At 39.7% G+C, this 21,485-nt stretch overlaps 1 protein-coding gene across 6 annotated transcripts in view; it reads left to right on the plus strand.

Moving 5' to 3' along the window:
* Positions 1 to 21,485, plus strand: part of FHOD3 (formin homology 2 domain containing 3) — a 379,358-nt gene that overhangs the window by 280,725 nt on the left and 77,148 nt on the right. For 3 of the 6 annotated variants that reach the window (XM_065667731.1, XM_065667733.1, XM_065667732.1), the window contains 4 exons: positions 1,019 to 1,396; positions 5,368 to 5,493; positions 15,057 to 15,191; positions 18,549 to 18,599. In XM_065667731.1, coding sequence (XP_065523803.1) covers positions 1,019 to 1,396; positions 5,368 to 5,493; positions 15,057 to 15,191; positions 18,549 to 18,599 — 690 coding nt within the window. The remainder of the gene's footprint in view (positions 1 to 1,018; positions 1,397 to 5,367; positions 5,494 to 15,056; positions 15,192 to 18,548; positions 18,600 to 21,485) is intronic. The other 3 variants (XM_065667736.1, XM_065667737.1, XM_065667735.1) reach the window with 2 other exon arrangements.

Consider the following 21,485-nt stretch of genomic DNA (forward strand, 5'->3'; position numbering starts at 1 on the left):
GTGTTTCTGTTCTGAGAATGATTACCTGGTATATACCTGATGAATAAATTCATAATATCCTTATGCTTATAACATGCATTATGTTTTTGTTGCATACGCTGTGCCAAACCCACAGTCCTCAGATAAGGGCCGTGCTTTTCATGCCTGTAGATGGATTGCAGAGGTGAGAATGAAATCAGCCACCTGCGAGTGATCCAGCCCAGAGCCCATGCACAGAATTTATGCTGGAGATGCTAGTGAAAACAGATATCTCAGAGTTCAGATCCCATGGCTTTTCACATGCCTTGTTGCTTCTGTCACTCACCAGCACCTGCCTTCACTAGAGCAAAGTGGATGTGTTTTCTGTTGCACTTGATGCAGCTCAAGTCACTAACAATGGGATGCTGACACTCAGAGAAATTAGTGTGTTCATACCTAGACAAATAATCTCGTAAGGCTTTGCTTTTGAAATAATGCTAAACCTTAATTTTGCCAGAACAATGCTGGTTGAGTATTTTTTTATTTTCATCTTTGGTGGATGAGCGTTTTTAGTAAAAATATCAGCTCATCAGGGAGGATGATAATCAGATATCTGGCCTTCAAGAGGCAGACATGCAGATTGTATCTTGAGGCATATATACTCTGTGGACCATGTTCTCCTGTGTGTTGAAACTGCTTTGAACTGCTCTGGCAATGCTTACAACCTAACTTGAAATACTTGAAAATCGTTCAGAAAATGGTTGTGAAAAGGTTCATGAAAATTAGTTCTGAAGTCTGTGGGTTAAATCCCTTCCTTCTCTTTAAGCTCAATTGCTTCCATTCCTCAGTATTTCCAACTCGAAGAAGAATCCCGCTGGCATACAAAGATGTGAGTTTTCTTTATTTAAAAAGAGATGATTGTCTAAATTTTGGAAGCTTTTGTTTCTCAGACTCTCCTTGACCTTAGGGTTTTTCCTCCAAGTGGTACTATCTATTGATCTCTCTTTTCCCCATTTTTCTCTCCCTCCCTTCCCTTTCTCACAATGTTTTCCTCCTGCAGTGGGGTCCCAGGTGCGTGGGAGGCTGTGAATGAAAACCTCTCATGGTGTTCTGGTTCTTCAGCCATCTCCAGTGCCATTTCTCCAGCTGAGAGGCCTCTCTCCTGCTCTAGAGCAAAGAGCTCTCCTAGCGGCTCCTCTTCTGTGCCTGACTCATCTGTCTCTCATCATAATTCTGTCCTTTCATCACCACCTTCACCTGCAGCAGCATTGTTAAGTTCTTCACAAAATTCATCAGCATCCATTACTCCAAAGGCATCTCCAACGGTGGAGAAATTACCTTATGTACCACATACTCCTTTTCACCTCTTCTCGTATGACTTTGAAGAGACTCCAGCATCTGTGAAGGAAAAGGAAGCAGAAGTGATGAGGGAAAACAGGTAGATTTTATACAGCTGACATTAATTTTTAGATAAATTAATAATGCCTTTCAAGAGTTTTATAGTGTTAATAATGCACTTTGTGTTGTATTACTTCCAGAACATACTCTATTAGTTTTAGTCCTGTACGCCTGTATTTTAACATGAGCCAGCAGTGTGCGCTTGCAGCTCAGAAAGCCAACTGTATCCCAGGCTGACCAAAAGGAGCATGACCAGCAGGTTGAAGGAGGTGATCCTGCCCCTCTACTCTGCTCTTGTGAGGCCTCACCTGGAGTATTGTGTGCAGTTCTGGTGTCCTCAGCATAAAAAGGACATGGAACTGCTGGAACAGGTCCAGAGGAGGGCCACGAGGATGATCAGGGGACTGGAGCACCTCCCGTATGAAGACAGGCTGAGAAAGTTGGGGCTGTTCAGCCTGGAGAAGAGAAGGCTGTGTGGACCTCATAGCAGCCTTCCAGTTTCTGAAGGGGGCCTATAGGGATGCTGGGGAGAGACTCTTCACTAGGGATTGTAGTGACAGGACAAAGGGGTAACGGGTTAAAACTTAAACAGGGGAGGTTTAGATTGGGTATAAGGAGGAAATTCTTTCCTGCCAGGGTGGTGAGGCTCTGGAATGGGTTGCCCAGGGAGGCTGTGAATGCTCCATCCCTGGCGGTGTTCAAGGCCAGGTTGGATGAAGCCTTGGGAGGCAAGCTTTAGTGTGAGGTGTCTCTGCCCGTGGCAGGGGGCTTGGAACTAGACGATCTTGAGGTCCTTTCCAACCCTAACTATTCTTTAATTCTATGATTGATATTCTCCCTTTGCCTTTGTTGCCTTCATTTCATTTTACTCCTCTTAAAAGGTCTACAGTTAATAAGCATTCTGGCTTCCTTTATACAGCAGTAGATAAATAACCTGTGTTTTGGAAGATCACAGAAAGGAGCACCATTTTGCTCTCATTTACAGCAATGTAATTTGCAGGCGTTATTTCATGAAAATTAATGGAGCTTTTCTGCTATAAAACAAAAAGAGATAAGATCATCAGTTGGAATTCAGAGGTGAAATCCTGGCTTCAAAGACTGAACTGCCAGATCCTGAATTTGTTGTCTAGAGTGCATATCCCTGTCATGTGCAATTTCAACTCATGCTTGTAATAAAAGAAGTAGATTAAACCCTATAAAGAGAATATAGCACTCAGAATAGACAGTTTTCGCTCCACAACGTATGCTCAGTCCTATGATGCTAAAGAATAACCTTAAAAAGAGGTTGATAATTTTTAGCTGTCTTTCCCAGTGGTCAGAGCTCTTTGAATTGCATGCTGAAAAGGTACACGTATATTATGAGCGTATTTATTTCTTCCTCTCTCCAGAAGTCCTGAATTTCTGCATGTGAACAAACATTTTGATTCCTCTGATCCTTTTAATTTTTGATCTTTCTCTTCTAATAGGTGGGTGGTTTGTGCCTTTTTTTCATTCTGCTGGAAAACCTGTAAATCCAAGTAGATGTTGGCAAGGGACTTAGTTCGCACATCTTGCCTTACCTGCAGCTTGAACACTGGGTTTCCTCTAAATTTACATTTTCCTAGTGCAATTTTCCCTTAGGCCTCCACACTCATTTATTGCTCTCATTGACACTTTATATTTTTTAGAGTAGATTTATAAATACCTCGTGTTCCTGCAATAGCTCCTGTTCCTGCAATATTTAGTATTTCTGCAGTGATTTTCTTTCCCTCTGCCCATCCTTGTGCTTCCAGTCACCACATAGGATCGAGGGCATGGTGTGGGGGAGGATTTTGCTGGGGCTACCTGAAGAAACAGGAGAGCAAAGCTTGCACAGTTTGAGCAGTAATGTGTTCATAAAAGAGGCAAATCCCTGGGGTTTCTTCAGAGTGAAGTGTCCTGGGACAAGACCATTGCATCTGCATTGGTTTGTGAGACAAGAAGGGAAGGTGGAAATGATAACCACTAGCAGAGGAAGGTTAGAAAGATAAACATCGTGTACAGGATACTGACTTACCTGTTGTGCTTATTTTGCCTTGCTACTCCTCCAGCATTTGTCTCCCTCTAAATTTGATATTTAGTGATGGCATGTCCAGGCTAGTCCCTCTGAATTTGATTTTGTTAATACTCGTAGTCTGGGTCCATAGAAGTTATGTTCTCTCCATTTGAATGAGAGTTATCTCTGGACTAATTGAAATCAGTCTGAAAAAGGATTCTTTTTCTTCTGAAAAAGCTGTTTCAGCTTTTTCATGGGGAAGAGAAGAAAGGCAAATGTAATGGTTGATAAGAAGGTTTCCTTTCATTGATTGAAATGGAAATCAAGGTTTCTGTTAGTGTCAGGAACATACCAAATGAGCTCAGAGTTGTTGTCAGGACAGCAGTTTTCTCATCGCTCACTCAGTACTGGCATAGCCAGAATACAGAAGACCCATGCCAGGTCTGTGCTGCCAGAGAAGCCCCATGCTGTCCATCTACACAGCCTTCCACAGGGCCACTAGGCAGTGGGGCTTGTAGGGCAGGAATGCGAGGAGGGCAATTATTTCCTGCAAAATTCCTTTTCTAGCTCAGAAATGGGCGTATTAGTGTTTTTTTCCAAAATTGTTCTTCTGTTCCTGGGCAGTCAACATGGTGTCTCAAAAACAGATGGTGGTGGTAAGGTGTTTTCTAAAACCCGAGCCAGGAATTGTTGCCGAAGGCAGCATGTTCTCTAAAGGATGAATACTTCCATTATAAAACCCCCTAACTGAAATCTGCTTTGATTTTAACACGGGCCTTGGCAGGCAGCAGTGCTGTTGTACCCTAAGGAATGAAGCTTGAAACTTTGAATGAATTTTTGCATGGCTAGATGAGTGTGCTAAATGGAGCTGAAGGAAACTAACCAACCTTTTCAAAGAAATTTGCTGGCTGAAATTACTGACTGCTGATGTGTATGAGAAAAGAAGCAGCCGAGAAAAGATACAGTGAAGGAGGGTATATTATATCTTGTGAGTTGTAATCAGAAAAAAATATGTTGCTCCTTTTCCTGAAGTGGATTTTGATGTTTGGGTAAGTTGGCCTTGCAGAGTACTCACCTACAGAGCATCATATGCTGTCCATGTGAAAAACAGTATCATCTGCATATCATGTGAATAGACAAGTTAACATTTTCCCAAATCAGGAATCCCTCTTGACTTGCTATTTAAGTACAATGGTTAGAAGGCACAGCAAAGCAGCATGACTACCTTTTCTATTCAGTACAGTAGCCAGGGTGAAAACATTGATACAAGGGACTCCAGGGAGGTGGTTGTTCCAGGAGCTGTGGAAACAATTTCTTTTTGATGAGCAAGCTTAAAGTCAAGAAGGCTATGGTGGGTTATTTTTAATGGAGGGAATGGCTTCCAGAGGTACGCCTTTTTAACCATGGTGGTAATTTTTTACAGCTATTGTAAGAAACGGCACACAAGCTACGCAATACTGGGGGTGGGGAACAAATATATTGCCTGCTTTAATTGAAAAGAATGTAGATGCTTTCCCTTTATAATGCAAACATTGTCAAACAATGGGTGTCAATGTTCAGATCATGTCTAGGGAATGCCGCTGTTTTCCTTAATTTCACTACCTATGAATACTGCTGACTTGGACTGGTTTGATCCCTTTTCTAATAGCTGAGTATCGGCTCCCAAAGCAGCTAATAATTTTGAGTAACTGAGTAGTGATTTAATTATTCCTGTTCTGAGTTGTCAATTGAGACAACCATTATAATCTCTCATTATTCTCCATACCAATAGCTCACTATGTGAATTAGGTATGTCCATGACATGGTTGATACTAAAATGAGATGATAGGTTGCATATTCTGAAGCTAGGATTAGAGCAATATTTTCAGAAGGTGGAGGTTTAAGAAATTCTGGGGTAGGGAATCACTGCCATCCCCTAACAAGATTTACTGTTGTATATCTGCTTGCTGATGGATTCTTTCTGTCTCTCCCTTTCTCCTACCTTCCCTTTTTTTCAGATACAATAGCTATGGCAGCAGCTCTTACTCTTCTCCGCGACCTTACTCTGGTGTGAGCGCTCCTGCAACACCCACTTCTCGTTATGGGACAACTCTTTCACCGCCTCAAGAGACCAAATCTGACAGGTTTGTAAATTAATCAGTGTTTTCACAACAGTTCCTTTATATACAGGAGAGAAGTGTTCTGAATGTTTATTGGAAATATCTTCTAGCCAGATCTTTTCTAACATTGGAAAGAAAATGGACAAAAATCTAGGTGTGTTCATGTCCCATTCAAGCCTTTCTCTGACTTGATGTTAAAGGCTGGATGTTTTTCTGCCCCACTTCTGCTTCTTTCACTTCAATCAGTAAAACAGAGTTGCTTCACATGTATGCTAAGTATTAAAAGGTGAATTAAAGCACATTTTATTTCTTTCCATTAAAATAAATGCATTCAGACAGATCTATTTTCACTTCTATCATCTGAAATCAGCTATAAAATCTTAGAAATATGTTTAGCTCAGAATTTCCTAGGCCATAATTTTGTCCTTTCTTTAAAATACGTGACACATCTAATTGCATTTTATCAAGAGCAAAACGTTTCTTGCTGTAAATAAGGCAATCTCACAGTAACCCAGCAGCTATCAGCTCAGTGATAACTGATTTGGGGGAAAACCAAAACAAAATAAACAGCAACATATGAAAAAAACATACAAAAAGGGGGGGGACACACACCACATCAACAGCAAAAATGTAGTATTTAGAAGAATCAGAATACTCTTTTGAATTATGTAAGATGCTAGTGACAGAAGATAGGAAAATATTATGGATACATGAAAGAAATTCTTCTTGACAAGAAATTTGGACCATCAGAAATGAGCTCAGTGTTACAACTTGAAAGTAAACGATGGCTTCAAAGGATGCCATGCTGAGTTTACGGAGGAAAGGTAGAAGTTTTTAGTTAAATAATTTAATATAATAGCTTAAATAAACAATTTCCAGTTAGACCAGATGGGCTTTTGATTGTTTGTTCCTGACTTAGCCTCTAATTCATAAAAATACCATCTCCCACCCTTTTTTAGAACTGAAGACTTTTTCAGGATCCCTTCTCTGTATTACAGTTAATTTTTATTCTTTTTTATTATTATTACTTCTACCTGTTTATAGAACATACACCTATATGTGCTTGTGTGTGTATGTATATGTTTGAGCCTACCTAATGCCTCACATTCTTTCCAGTCTACTACTCATTGTAGGCTGTTCCAGCATGCTTGTATTTGTAGCCATGAGGTATTGATTTAATCCCTTTTTTTTAAGTGAGTAATTACATTAAGTTTATCTTTGGATAAAGGCATTGTTTTTCATTTGCTCATCTTCCTAGAATAACTTGCCTCGATTTGTCTCTCCTTATCTGAGTTACATTATTGCATAGTGAAACCATAATAAAAAACTCATTTCAACCTCTTTTACCTCATCAAATTAGATGCAAGATAAGCAAGGATTTAAAGTATCCTTCTGCTTTTGAAGTTTCAGGTTTCCAAGCCCCTTCTATCTTAGGCTTCTAATTGCTGCTGCAACAAAGAAACCCCAAAGTGGTCAAACATTGAGATGGTTAAAGATCTTTGGGCCTGTCCTGCAAGAGATTGATCTCTCTAGCCCTGCTCCAGTAAAGGAAGCGAGCTTTCATTGCAGCATGCGCAGAAGTGCGTTGCTGCTTTGGTACCCAAATGCTTGGCCTCGCAGGATGAAGCTGAGCTGTAATATTCACAGATTTATGGAAAGTCAGGTCATAAGGGAGCTCTGTAATCAGCTGTTGTGTGTCTCACAGAAGCTAAATGAAAGACCCCGTACCTTCATGTATTTTCAAGTGACAGTGCATGAACTCTCACAGTAAACATTCCTGTGTTCAACACCACTGCTAGAAAAATATTTCGTATTTTGAGGCCAGTTTGCCTAGCAGCATCTTCGAGCCATTACGCCTACTCCTGCTTTACTCTGTGAAACTGGAAAGAGCTCTGCCTTTAACTATGAGACCCCTCGTACATTTCAAGTGTCTGAAAACTGTGGTCAGAGTTGAATCTTTGTCCTTCCTTCAGGTCACGTTTACCGCTTTCCACCTCACATGACTAGAAATCTGCACTCTTGTTTAAATGTGCAGCTTGCTGTTCGTGGTGGTTTAACTTACCAGGATTTCTGAATTTTTGTATTTGGGGGATGTTACAGCCCAATGCTTTTTGTACATTAGTCTCTGAGATGAAATATGTGTGTACGCCACAGGCATGTTGCCTGCAGAATAGATGCAGTTCTTGAAAGTTAATCAAATTTGCAGGTTCAGATGCCCTTTTACATCAAGTCTTGGTCTTGTTTTTTTTGAATACGCTGACATTGCTGTTGTATAGTTCAGCAGGCTCTAATGGAGTGACTGCTTTGAAGAGTAGAAGCCTGCTTTTATTTCATCTTCCTGAAAGACATGCATTGCAGAAATGCTATGCAGAGGTCCACGGAGAGTTTTTGCTCATTGGAGTAGGCTGTGTAGTGCATGACGCAATGCTTGGCACTAATTAGTATTGTGGAAGTTTTCACAGTCTTTTTTTAATGGTGCTTCCCTTAGATTATGTAAACATTATTTCCTATCTCCTCATGGTAAAAATTTACATGGATTCAAACACAAAAAATAGTTAAAAGTGGGGAAGAAGACACTTGATAAGAAGCAGATGCATATACATGGTTAGCTCCAAGGTGAGTTTTCTGGTTTCAGTAAACAATTACAGTTATCCAAAGCCTCTGCAGAAAGATTCCTGTCTTTTATCATGCAGGGAACAGCTTCAGATGCAGTTCCTGGTACTGTTTATCTGACCTTCGAGAATGAGGAGGAAGGAAGAAGCATCATTTAGAGCAGTACCCAGCAAAATGATTCATGCTGCACTCAGTTACCCTGACAGGCCTTTCAAACCTCTTGGCTGCATTTTGCTTATGTAAACAAGAGGTAGAACTTAGGTGGAAAGAAGCAGTGTGGTTGACATTTTGATGTTCATACTTTTAAAACCTTCTTTGGCTAAAATCAGTAGGGAATCCAAAAGCAGTATAATTGAGTGCAAAGTAGCTAGACTTTATTCTTTGAAATCCACATAATGTATATACTTCTGATTGTACAGCAGAAGAAAAGGCTTACTTGACTCTTCCTTGGTTTCTAAATTCAGCTTCAGCCTTTTGCCAACTTCTTGCAATACTGTTGTGTTCTCTCATTTGTCTGGGTCCCCTGTGGAGAGGCATGTTTCTGAAGTGCATATTGCAGCCTTAGGAATCCTGCTGAAGTAGGGCAAATTGCAGGGCACTTTCTGTTCAGCTCTTCATTGGGAGAGAAAAAAAAAGGATATTGGTTCTCTCATATGTCTCTGCTTGTGGAATTTGTTCCTAATGCATAAGAAGGATAACCCAGTCCTGTTTTCAGCTGCTAAAGACTGCTTTACTGAATAAACACACTGCTCACACTGTTTATGACTTAAATCACTAATAACTCTCTCTCAGTTCCTAAAGAAGAAATAAAAAATCTATCTCGGTTTCTTAACCTCATAAATTTTGGCAACAAAGGGGAAGAGCAAGACATGGCTGGAGCACACCAGGGAGAAAGCATTTTTCTGTACCTCCAAGTTGTTTCCTTGCCTAGGAGAAGAAGGTAGTTTAAGACTCTTCTATATTTCCATGGCTTGTGCTCACACGTAGACTAGTTCTATTTAGCCAAAGATTGTCTTCTCAGACTCTGAATATAAGATGGTCACTCAAATTGAAAGCTGCAGCCTGGAGCTGTCCGTAGCTGGACAGCAATCTCATTACTTGCAAAGCTTCACACCCCCTCATAGTGTGTTTTTGGTGGTGAAGTGTATGCATTGGTGGTCACGGCCATAGTTAGAGGAGACCCTGAAGGGGTCTAACTTCTAAGGCAAGAGCTCATGAATTCAGCACCAGCTTTAATTCATTCTGTTGCCAGAAAAAAAAAATCCTGCTGGTGTTTGCCAAGTTACATTTCTTCAAATGCATTTGCCAGGAGACAGTTCCCACTGGGCTTAATAGTCAAACAGTAGTGCACTTAGCCTTGGTAGAAAAGCTGTCTTCTCAGGGCACTGTATGCCAAGGGAGCAGGATTTCATGGTCACCATTCTCTTACTCTAGCTGTTAAATCAAACACCAGAAAGTTCAGCCTGCAAAGCTCCACTTCTGAGTCCTCATGAGCAGTCACTGCGAATTTAGTGTCCACCACTGACTGGTCTCTCTGGGCTCTCATACCAGAGACAGTGGCCATTTTTAATTGTGGTGAATGCCAAGCACACCTTTTACTCTGAATTACATGATGAGGAAGAATAGCTTAGTAGTTGATAATGGTGGCCCAGTGCAAAAGCCTCAACTTTACTGCTGAGATTTTTAGAGGAGAAGCGACCTTAGGAATTGCTCGATGATTTACATTTTGGGAAGCAGTGCTGGTTTACACTGGCTTAGCTGCTTGTTGAACTACTGTGCAAGCAGTATTCTTGATTGCATGTGTTTAAACAGAAAGCTTAACCTTATTATGGTTTCTGATCGCAACATGTTGCTGGCTGAACATGCAGTGTGCAGTGCTGATGTTCAGGGGACACGTACCTTAGCCTGGTTCCATAGGCAGGCTCTGCAAGCCACTACCAGGCAAATTGTGATTCGTACAAGCATGAGAAGCTGTGGGTTGGAGAAAGACAGAAACACAGCACAAAACCTGTACACATAATGCTGTGAGAGGAGTGTGTATGTGGAAAGTCCTAGCTCTGCGCAGCTCTGCCCCACTATAAGCTTTATTTTGTGTAGCCCCTCAGTCTAACATTAATCAGTCTTCTCTCGGTCATTCTCAAGTTTCTTTCTCAAAGGAAGCATTAGTCAGTAGTTTTATCTCTCAATTTTGTGTTTATTTTTGAGAGAAGTTTTGTAAAGATTCCTCAAGTAATGTTTAGTCTGTTTGCAAAATCTTATATCAACATGCTTTTGAATTTGCCGTGTCATGTAGGGAGACATAACACACAGAGAGTTTCTTTAACTGTGAAAAGCAATATGGCTCTTGGCAACTTTGCCTCCTTTTTTGTCTCTTTCTAAGTTGGAAAGTGGATTTATTTTGTTAAAGCCAAGAGACATTTAGAGTTACTTAAGGCCTGAGTAGGAGCTGCTGACTGTTGTTCCTTCTCTGTAGCATTCCCATGACTGCTGGGGCAGGAGCACTTTGGAAAAATGGGCAATTAGTGCTTCCTTATTAAGGTTACTAATGGTTCTGACCCTTGCGATATTAAAGTAAATCCTGAATATTAACCTTATGACCTAAAGGGATTTCCTCTCATAAGTCATGTTAATTTTTTTATAGCTCCTAAGAATATTCATTTGTGTTTTGTATTCTTGCTATAGATATCCATTTCCGTTTAGCAAACTTTCAAAATTCAACAGAGGAAAGCACAGCAATAAAAGAAGAGTATTTCATAGTTAACATGAATGAAGAATGTTTGAATTTCATGATTACAATTTTGCTGAACAAAGTGGCTTTGAGTAAGATGAAATATTTTCTTCAGTTTCAACAAGATCTGAGTCATTCAGGTCACACATTCCCCATCACAGTATATAGTCTGTGACAGGTATATTGCCAGAAAACTACAAACACTTGCAAAAAGGTGAAACATATCTTGTGTCTCCCTGATCTTGTGCTTTTAATAATGATTACTAATTCAGTGCTGTGTTAAATGCATTAGATGAGGTTAGCTGAATTTTGATTGAGAAATGTCTTGGCCTACAATCAATGTTTTGGCTTCACCCTAGGTCCTAATGCCATGGTGTGGGGCTATATTCACAAATCCCCAGAATTAAACGTGCTCTTCTCATGTGTTTTCTTTCTGGAACGAGTGTAATAACATAGCTTGTTTGGCATTTGCTGGTTTTAACAGCAGGCAGAAGAAAGCTTTTGTTAATATTTTTATATTGGCAGACCATTGTTAATAGCTTTGTGTTCTCTGCAAGACTAAAAATAGTAGTCAGTGTAAGCATCCTTCTGGATTGTATTTGTGGAATTGAACAAATGGCTGATATTACCAGCTGGTAACATATGACACCAGCATTAAAATGCTGGCATGTATTAGCTGTAATGCCGTCTTGTGAGTGATCACTCTATTATGTTTTCATTGAGTATTCGCATACTCTTTTCTGTTAAAATTTCTTACCATCTTTGATTCAATGCCAGATTTTATTTTTTTTAGCCTTTTCCTTGCTTACCCATTTTAAAATGCATCCTGTGGCAGTAAGACTTAAATATTCCTGAGACCTGAAGGTACTGTCACTTTTAACAGCATCAAAGCACCAAAATTACCTGAAGGCTCAGGTCAGGCCTTCCCACTAGCTGATTTGGCCAGTCCCACTGCTATTTGCAATTCAAGTATGAGTTCAGCAAAAGGGAATGTTTAATCATTATTGCCAGGGGAATAAAAAGACAAAAAATCAGATTTTGAAGACAAACCAAACATAGACCAATCCCTTTTCAAATTGTTTAGGGTATTGGAGGAATACCTCTTACCACTTGCTTTTCATTTTGGCTGTTTTACAGGTTTGCACACACTGAAAGTAACACCTGTTTCCTCCAGATTTAGTTTATACACAAGTAGAAAATTAAGGATAGAATTTAGTAGATACTGAAATCTGCTCATTTACATGTGCAGTTCACATTAAAAAGAGTATTGATGCACCCAGATGCCAGCTGAGTTAGAGTTTGATAGTAACAGTGAAGTTTATGAAGTTTCACAAAGCAAACAGTCTCAGCAGTTGGTGTGAGATGTGGTCTTCACCAACGGGAGATGTGTCCAATCGCGTGGGCTGGACACTGCAGGGTCTAACCACTAAGCAAGCACTAGCTCAGCAACAGAAGTTCTGTTTCTGTGCCTGTCCTTTTCTAAATGTGACTGAAAACCGAAACCCTGACTATTGGTGTTATAAGAAGTCAGTGCCACACAAGGATCCAGTTGATCATATTCCTGTCTGTTCACTTATGACTGGTTTCAACAGAACTTTCTTGCAGCTTTGAATGTTAGTTTTGACCATTTCATGCAATAAACTGTTGTATGCAATTTGGCAGTCCATAACTGACTGTGTTTGGGTAAAGTAGTTGGATCAGGTATGTGTGTGCACGCTGCACTATAGCTTGTAACTCAGCTGAAATATGGTTTCATAAAGTAACCAGTGGGAAATACCAAGTTTTGGCTAATTATTATTGGTTTGATTAGTTCCCAAGAGGTGGCAAACTAATATGGTGCATGGATATTCATTTTCAGTTTCTTGGACATTGGCTTGTTTTCTGGCTATATGGCTGTGGAACATTCATTTAGATTGTGAGGCTGCTGTTCAGACATCTGCAGATTTTAGCCAAGTGAGCAATGTTAGCCAAACTGCTAGATCACACCTCCAAACAAGGTGGTTTGGAATGTGGAGACATTATACTACCGGTCAGGTTAGAATCCTGTCTGCAGGATTGAGCTGCACATCTCCATGTCATTCCCCTGTAATCCCTTGGATAAGAATGTGTATTTACTGTGGAACTCCAGAAAGCTTAGCCAGAGCTGAAGGTTTCCAACCTGCTAGATGCTGTGCAGAACTGAAGTCACTCTTTTGGCCTCTCATCATCACCCCATCCTTCCCCTTGATTTTCCTTCAGGTTTTATTATGTCAGAACTTCCTTTGACTCCAAATGGAGCTTGCAGACTTCAGGTAAGCTGGATGGGTTGGGTCAGGATGGATAGGAAGTTAAATACACAAAGCAGGTATGAGTTACCTTCTTTCTGCCATCTCTTCTAGTTTATTCCCAAGAGTCTTCATGTGAAGGCACTATCTAGTTTTCCCCTTCCAAGAGCACTTTCTGATGATATAGTCAGCCTTATGGATGCAGATTTTCATGCTACCACAGGGATGTAGCGCTAGCTTTGGAATCTTAAGTACAGCAGTGCTACTGTTTCTGCCAAAAGCTTTCTCTTGCAACATGCACTAAAAGGTCAAAAGTTAAAATAAATGTGAAATATGTTCAAGGGAAAATTCACCACACGTACTTGACTGTCGGGGCTTGAGGATTTTTTTTTTCTTGCTTTTCTTAGTGCTGAGACGTATTACGGATTTTTATGGGTTTGAGTGTAATCCAGCATTGATACTGTAGCTCTGGAGGAGTGCCAGCAGGGAGGCTTACAGAATATCAAGTTTTATACCATCTTATGTAATGTTTATGCGGGTGGGATATGACATATTGAAATTCAATTCATTGAAATTATTGAAATTATATTCATACTGCCTTACTGCCAGTGGGGCTGAAATAGCTCTGTTCTGTGGCATTCCTGCCTGCACAGACATAGATACTCGGGGAAGATAGGTTTGCATTAATGTTTTTGTCTTCTCCAGCACTTATTTTCACTGGTGAACTGGTGCCATTACACTAAGTGCCTACATTGTGTGGTCATAGGCATGTAAATAAATAAGGGAAAGGGTCTGAGTTCTTAAAAATAACAAAACATTATTCAGGTTTGTGTTGCTGGTTTGGGAACCTTCCTTTAGACTGGGTTTAGTTTCTTTTCAGAAAAGGCAATATTTCTCTTATTAATCCTTTCATTGCAAAACTCATGTTACAACAATGCACAGAAACCGCTCTGCATGTGTTATGTCTTTTTGATTTTATCAGTCTAATTCAATCAGTGTGGATACATTTACATCTGTATAAAGCTACCCTGTACAATGCAGTTTTTTCCTGTCTAAGAGACAGAAAGAAAGACATGTTTACTCTGAGGTCACTTGGTTGCCATGTGAGAGCTTGGTGGTACAATACCACCATGTCTGGGGAAAGAGAGAAGCCACTCTCCTAGACAAAGAAGACCTTGCAGTAAAAAGTCAAGACCAAACTGTAAGTGAATAAAAACGTAGCTTTTTAAAAGTGTATTTGCTACTTGAAGCTATTTAATCTCAAAGAAAAAAATAATCTACATATTTGAGAAGTCTTTACTATAAAGGCTGCCATTTCTGACAAAATAAAGTTCTGCCTTTTTTTTGACTGGGCATTTGCTCGTTTTCTCTCATGCATCTTAACAGCCTCCTGAGCAGCAGCTGGAAGTTTGATATACGTTGCTGAGGGGAACATTGAGCCTTTTTCATCATAGTAATCTACCATGGAGCATCCAATTTATAGTTATGGTCAGAGGGCTGCACAGAAAGTCCCTGACTGTCCGGACTGATTCTTGCTCAGCCATAACGCAGGTGGCAGTAAACTTTCTGTTCAGTGTGGACAGAATGAATGGGTCTAAATGGCAAAAAAAAACCACAGAAATATAGGCTAGACAGTAGATAAGCCTTTCTTTTAGCTTTTCAGTTAATGGGATTACACAGTAAGAAAAAAATAATGAGACAATATTGCAGTTGAAATAGGCTGAAGAATTCTTACATGTACTTTGTCAGAAATTTAGCAATTTAAGAAGCCTACCCTATCTGTCATTCTTAAGCTCACCACAGTATCTCAAATCAATTCAGCAAGAAGACACTTAGCCAGTGCTTTGAAGCATCCAGACATAAATATTGCGATGTCATTCTGTTGGTTGGGATTGTGTTACATGCTGAATGATTGCTACTCATTTTTTGCCAGTATAATCAATAAAAGTGACACTGAGAAATCCGATCTTCCTTCTCTACAGGCCAGCTTTGGGTGGTCTTCTTACATCATCTTTTCGGCTGCACCAGGAGTCCTTGGCAGCAGAAAGAGAAAGACGACGGAAGGAGAGAGAAGAAAGGTTGCAAAGGATAGAACGTGAAGAAAGAAACAAATTCAAGTAGGAACCAAATTTGCTGTCAGTCTGTTGCTTTAATGTGTGATGGATTTGTAAATCATTGAGACATCCAGTTGCAAAATAATTGAATTGATGAATAGTTTGTGTGTCTCTTTAGATACCTTTCTTGATCTAAGTATCTTAAGAACTGATACATTGGACACATTACAATAAACCAGCATTTAGTAAACCAGCAATTTTTTTGAGGACAGCTTTGTATTTGCCAGTTATACTATGTGGTTATCTGCAGAGGCCAGGTTTTATTAGCTGGTGTACTTCTCAGAGTAAATCTCAGTGAGGCATAGGGTTTGAAGACAAAACAGTGGGAGGAAGGTATCAAAAAGGAAGGAAGGGACAACACTGAGCCAACTTTTTGGGTTCTGCAAAGTAGAACTTTTTGCTGTCTTGGGATGTATGGTAGTGTTTTTAAACTACTCTTTTTTCTCACTTTTCTGAACATGCATCTTCCTGGAAACAACAACTGACGGAAGGCAATTATCCAAATCATTGCTCAAGCTGTGGCCAGACAAAGGCCCCAGATGAATGTAGGATTCTCCATTTTCACATCTGAGAGTATGTTGTGTGCTGTGGGATCCCAGGGTGTGCTGCCTGAGGATAGTAAGAGACAAGCCCACTCCTCCTGTTAAATCCATGCCTGAAAATCCCTTCACAGGCATTAACACTACTGTGGTCTTAGGATAGATAAGGAGCCCGTATCTGAAGTAGTTTGCCTACTGCCTGAAGAGTGCACACTAAGAAACCAGTTTGTTTCCTTATAAACAGGGTGAAAAGTAAACATGGAACACATAATGTAGTAATCTAAAGAATGGTAGGATAAATGTTTTGTAGCCTCAGAGCTGGTATTTATGGAAAACATGGCACTGAGTTTCATGTGAGCTTCCTTATTAGTATGCAGGATTATTTTCACTGTAATCATCTCTTTGGTAAGAAATGGTCTGTGTCGTAGTGAATTTGGAAAAAGGAGTAACTTACTAGTGGTTGGTTGGTTGGCTGCTTGAAGGAGATACTCTCCTGGCTCCAGAAGATAGCTAGTTTAGAAGAAAATGAGAGGCAGAGGGAAGGTGGGAGAGCACCATAATAGGATCTTTGGCAGCCAACAGCTGCCCATGTTCTCCTGAAACAAACAATCAGGTCTCAGTCTTAAAGGCTCTTCCAAAAAATCTCCCTCTAAGTGGTATCATCAGGCTGCAACAGTGTGCCATGGACAGCCAAGATGATCTTTCAGAAAGGAAACTTCCAGACCAAAAAAGCCACCAGGACATTTGGCAGCTTGACCTGTTTGAATAACAGATCTGCACATTTCACTTGAGATTGGGTACAGTAGTTGTTGTGTCACTAAAAGAGATCCCTTAAAGTCAGAAAAAAAAAAAATTAAATATACATCTTCATAACATTAATCCCGAGTCAGAAACTGGTTAACTAAATTTCATTACTGTGTTGCATATTTAAGATTACAGTTTTTCAGTGCTCAGTGTTTTCATCTTCTAGATTTGAGTTCCATAGTCACCCAAACTTATAACTTGCATTTGAGTAGAAGGTCTCTAAAGCCACCAAACTTCACAGACAGGCAGACAGCATCCCACAGTTGATTAAACAGTCTGGCAGGAGGAGGAAAAGCCACAGTAGTCATGGGCAGTTTTGCAAGAGTTCTTGGGATTACAGTATCATATAAGTCTGGCTAGAAAACCAGTCTCTGAAGATGTATTTTTTGATTAAATATAGCACTTGCAATTCACAGCCTTAAAACTCGTGAGCAGTACTAGATTTACCCTCATGACTCATTTGTTATCTCATTCTTTCCAACTTTGCCTCAAGAACATTGCTCTAGTTTCTGGCACCATTATGGACAAATTGAAGATAATTTAAAGGAGAGCATCACCAGTTGTGAAAGAGCTTGGTTTAGGAGAGGTATCAAAAAGCTTCATAAGCTATTACTAGAAAAAGGAATGCTTTACATAATGAGCATTTTTCTCACTAAAAGGACCATTTTACCTGTTGCATGTAGAGAACAGAATGCCCTAAAATACAGGCATTCTTCTTCAGCTGTAGGGAAGGGTGAAAGCTGTCAAAGGGGAAAGAGTAATGTTAAAATATGCCTGCTGAAAAATTCCTAGATTTTTTTTTTATCTTGGAGTTATTCCCATAGCTATTGTAATTCCAAAGAATACTCTGAAAATATGATAAAAGTATAACCAGGTCAGGGATTTAAAGAATGTGGAGGTAGCCTGAAACGGTAATATATGTTCCTTATTGTCGGACTTTTGAAGAGCACTTGCAAGCAGATGTTTGATATCTCTTGGTATGGTAGATGAAAAGTAATTCCTTTGATGACAGAATCTAAAGAGAAAAAACAGTGGTTTATTCATAAATGGAATACTTCTGAAAATCTTTCTGGTACTCTCAGGTTACAGTGCGGAGGAATCTAACACGGCGAAAAATCTCATCAATTTTGTCTATCAGATTCAACAAAATATTAAATATACATTATAAAGAGCTATCTTGCTGTGATATTGAGGGAGGCTGGATGTTCATGGGATTCTGCTGTGCTCTAAGTTAAATTTGCATCCACATTTGTGGATTTGCCAGGCCTGTCTGAGATCACAGTGCTCAGGCTTCCAAAAAGTTGACCTGGCAAAAGCCAAATATATGAATTACTTGAGGAGCTGAGAGAAGGGCAGCTCCTCCCAGAGATGCGGGGATGTTTGTATCTGAAACTCAGGGTGAAAAATAAAGAAGTGACAGGTTGTTACCTGTCCAGTGATCCTGCATGCACCTTGTAAGAGCAAAGAATTGTCCTACTCGGTAATGCCAGTCTGCTGTCCTATTTCCAGCCATGGCGACTAAAACACACTGAGGAAAGTTACATTAGAAAGAGGCTGATATGGTGTGCTCCTTGCCTTGGTCTGGCTTGCCAAGTGCTGTGGTCACTGTTTTGGGGCATTCTAGATAGAGCAGATGAGGACTGATTTTATAGCCACTAGTACCTGCTCATCATGGATTTAATTAATTTTATTATGGAGTTAATTATATCAACTTTCAGTTACTAGGGTTCAAAATGTACTTCAAGTTCTTCACTTTTGGGGTTTCTTTTAGAATTGTATGTAAAGATCTTCTGAACTACATATTTGGTGTACACATACCTGTGAATTATGCATGGATAAGTGTATACACACACTTTTCAGCCTCTTTTACAGAAACAAACTAATCATTTTTATCAGCAATAGTCTTCATTGTTTCTGATCAGCTTGTTTGTATTGATCTGTTTCTCATACTGTACTTATACTTCCGTTAGCTTATTCTGCTGGTTTCCTCTGCAATTTACTGCAATTCTGTTTCTAGCCGCGATTATTTAGACAAAAGAGAAGAGCTAAGACAAGCAAGAGAAGAGAGGTTTGTATATAATTCATCCATCCTTCCCTTTGGTTGTTTGCACTTTCTGTATTCTTTACTGTGGAGCTATCATGTATTTACATTTTTAACTCTGCATGCACAGAACACTTTTATTCCAAAAGACTTCTATAAGAAAGCAATTGTTTCATTAAAGTTCTTCATTAAAGAGAAAAATTAAGTCCAGCTGTAAGCACAGCAATAAATGAAGAGCAGTGGGACTGGAGTGCATAAGAATGATTGACGATCTATCTTTTATCTATTTGTGTGGGGAAAAAAAAGCTTACTCCATTTGCCTCAGAAATTTGCCAAAATTTAGTATCGTTATAAATTGAATAAGCATGTCTTTCTCACCCAGTGGATCCCAAGCTTTCTGGAGGGTCAGAAAAGGCAGCTGAGGATAAAGGAAATTAGGGTCACAAGCATTGCAAAACTGCAGTCACAAGCTGATGGAAATGGTTCTGACCTTCTCCCAGTATATTTTTATCTTTCAGGGCCAATTTTTCTTTGCCAAGCTCTCTAAACAACACTGAGTCAATTGCAAAGCTTAGCAGTGTTTATCATTGGGGTATTGTTTTAGTTTTATTTAAATAACATATTTAAAGGGACTGAGGGTTTGGGGTATTCTTTTCCTTTTATTAAATTTGATTAAATGGTTTAAAAACTCTGGACTAGACTGGGAACTATGTGCTTATGAAAGCACATTTTTCAAGGAATACTTGACAAAAGACCTTTGCCTTTCAGTAGCTTCATCTCTACCTCCATTAGTAATTGCACCCTGGAGGGAGCTCTTGTTTTTACCTGGAAAGTATGTGCGTTACTGAATAAACAGTAGATGAAAATCGTCCAGATTGCTTCAGTTCTGCTTTTATGGTTCTCTAGAGATTTTGCTCTGGAGATACTTTTGGATTACAAAAAACTGGAATTGCATTATCGAAGTATGAGAGCAGCCATCTCAGAAATCATTGTGTTGCTGCGTTTGGGTTTGGGTGGTTTTTCAGTTTGTGCTTTTGGGGGGGCTTTTTGGTTGTTGGTTTGGGTTTTTTGTGTTTGGGATTTTTTTCTTCCTTTTTTTTTTTTCCCTACAAAATCCTCATACAGGAGGCAGTTGGTTTCTGTCCACTGAAGTCTGGTCTGTTGTGGCTGAAGTAGCTAATATTAGAAAATGATTTTGAAATCTCTTAACAATAAGTGGATGGGCTTTCCTTTGTCCTTCCAGCCAAAACAATTACAAACAGTTTAGAACATATTCTGAAATGAAACGCGTCCGAGCACGTAAGCATCATACACAGATCATAGCGGAGTAAAAGCTTTTACAGCAAACATGCTTGTCAGCAAGATTTGAAACAAATGAGAAACAAGCTCTCCAGCACTTTCCAGTTGCAAGGGAACATGCCAAGTAAACTGGACTACTTTTGAGGAAGTGTTCACCAGCAAGACAACACTGCTGTGCAATGTGAGGCAATTTCACTGGTCTGTAGGAATGTGTCTTTATCCTTAGGGTTCTTTTGAACCGAAAAGTTAAATTATCAGTTCTTCCTCAGCAAGCAGAAAGACACATTTGCTTTGACAGTACATATATATTGGAGAAACCTTCTTCAAGTTGCAGAAGTCTTGCACGTATTGTCCATGACATTGGCCTTCTGCAGCTATCTTTTTAGCACACACCTTTGCACAAGTGAAATTTCATTTCCTATAGCAAGTTGCATGTTGACTTGTCTTAAAAGAATATATGAACTATAAAAAAAACGCTATAGCCAAAGTCTTAAAAACCTAGTTAAAGTCTGGGTTGCACATTTCCTGTGAATCAGTTTGGAAAAGTGGAAGGAGATAATTTTGAGCACATAGGAGCATTCTGTGTGCTATTGCATCACCCTGGAGCTCCAGAATAGAGGAATCCACTTTCCCAGTGTCTCTGGAGTGGTCTTGATATGAGGGAGAAAGATTCTTGCAGTTTCAAAGGGTCTGAGTGTAACTCAGCACCATTTGTTCCGCATGTTCTTGACATTCAACGATTTGAGGCCATTTTTGCTTTGCTTGGTTGGGTGTTTTCCATTGGTAATTTAAAAATAAGCTCAAGAAAGGTGATCTCCCAAGAACTCCCTAGTGTGATTTGCAGCTCAGATGCTCTAGGCCCCGTGACTATGTCAGTAAATAAACATTATGAATCACCTTCAGGGTATTCCTCAGAGACCTAGAGATCTCACGATGGTATCTTCATCCACTTGAAGATGACAAGTGGAATGCCGTGTTCATGAGGTATACCAAATGGATAGCCCACAGACTTCCAGCTTTTCTAGAGAAGAATCAGCATAGCTGTGATGATGTTAACAGATTTCTAAGATTTAAAGGATCATGGCAGTATATACACAGGCAATGTGTCAATCCTGTAGTGGAGAACTACATCCACAGTACAGGATGGTAGCTCATCCTTTCAACTCCTTCAGGTTTTGGTCTTCATGAGACCTTGTGTATTTGATGCTGGCATTCATTCATTGTTAGAGAAATCAGGCAGAAACAAAAAGTAACCTAAATAAATGTCATTTATCAAGTGTGAAGTGTTAATAGATGATTCTTGAATTGTTTTTATTTCTTGGCTATACTGCTATATTTGCTTATTAGGCTGTCCATTTGATAACTAGTTTTGCTGATGAGCTGCTATGAGAGTTGCTGTTCTGGTTCCCTTTTTTCTTTCAGTATAATGAACAGATATGTTTTGAGAAGGCACATCTTGATGATAGACTTATGCTTTGCTGGTTGGCTGTGCAGCATACAGCTGCAGAAGCTAAAATGTTAAATCAGATTAAAAAGAGCTGAGGACTATAAAACATTGTAGCTCCCCCTGTTATGGAAGGATCCATCCAGATTTCTGCTGTACTCTGTTGGCAA

This window comes from Lathamus discolor, chromosome 2 (assembly GCF_037157495.1).
Source record: "Lathamus discolor isolate bLatDis1 chromosome 2, bLatDis1.hap1, whole genome shotgun sequence".
Lineage (NCBI taxonomy): Eukaryota > Metazoa > Chordata > Aves > Psittaciformes > Psittacidae > Lathamus > Lathamus discolor.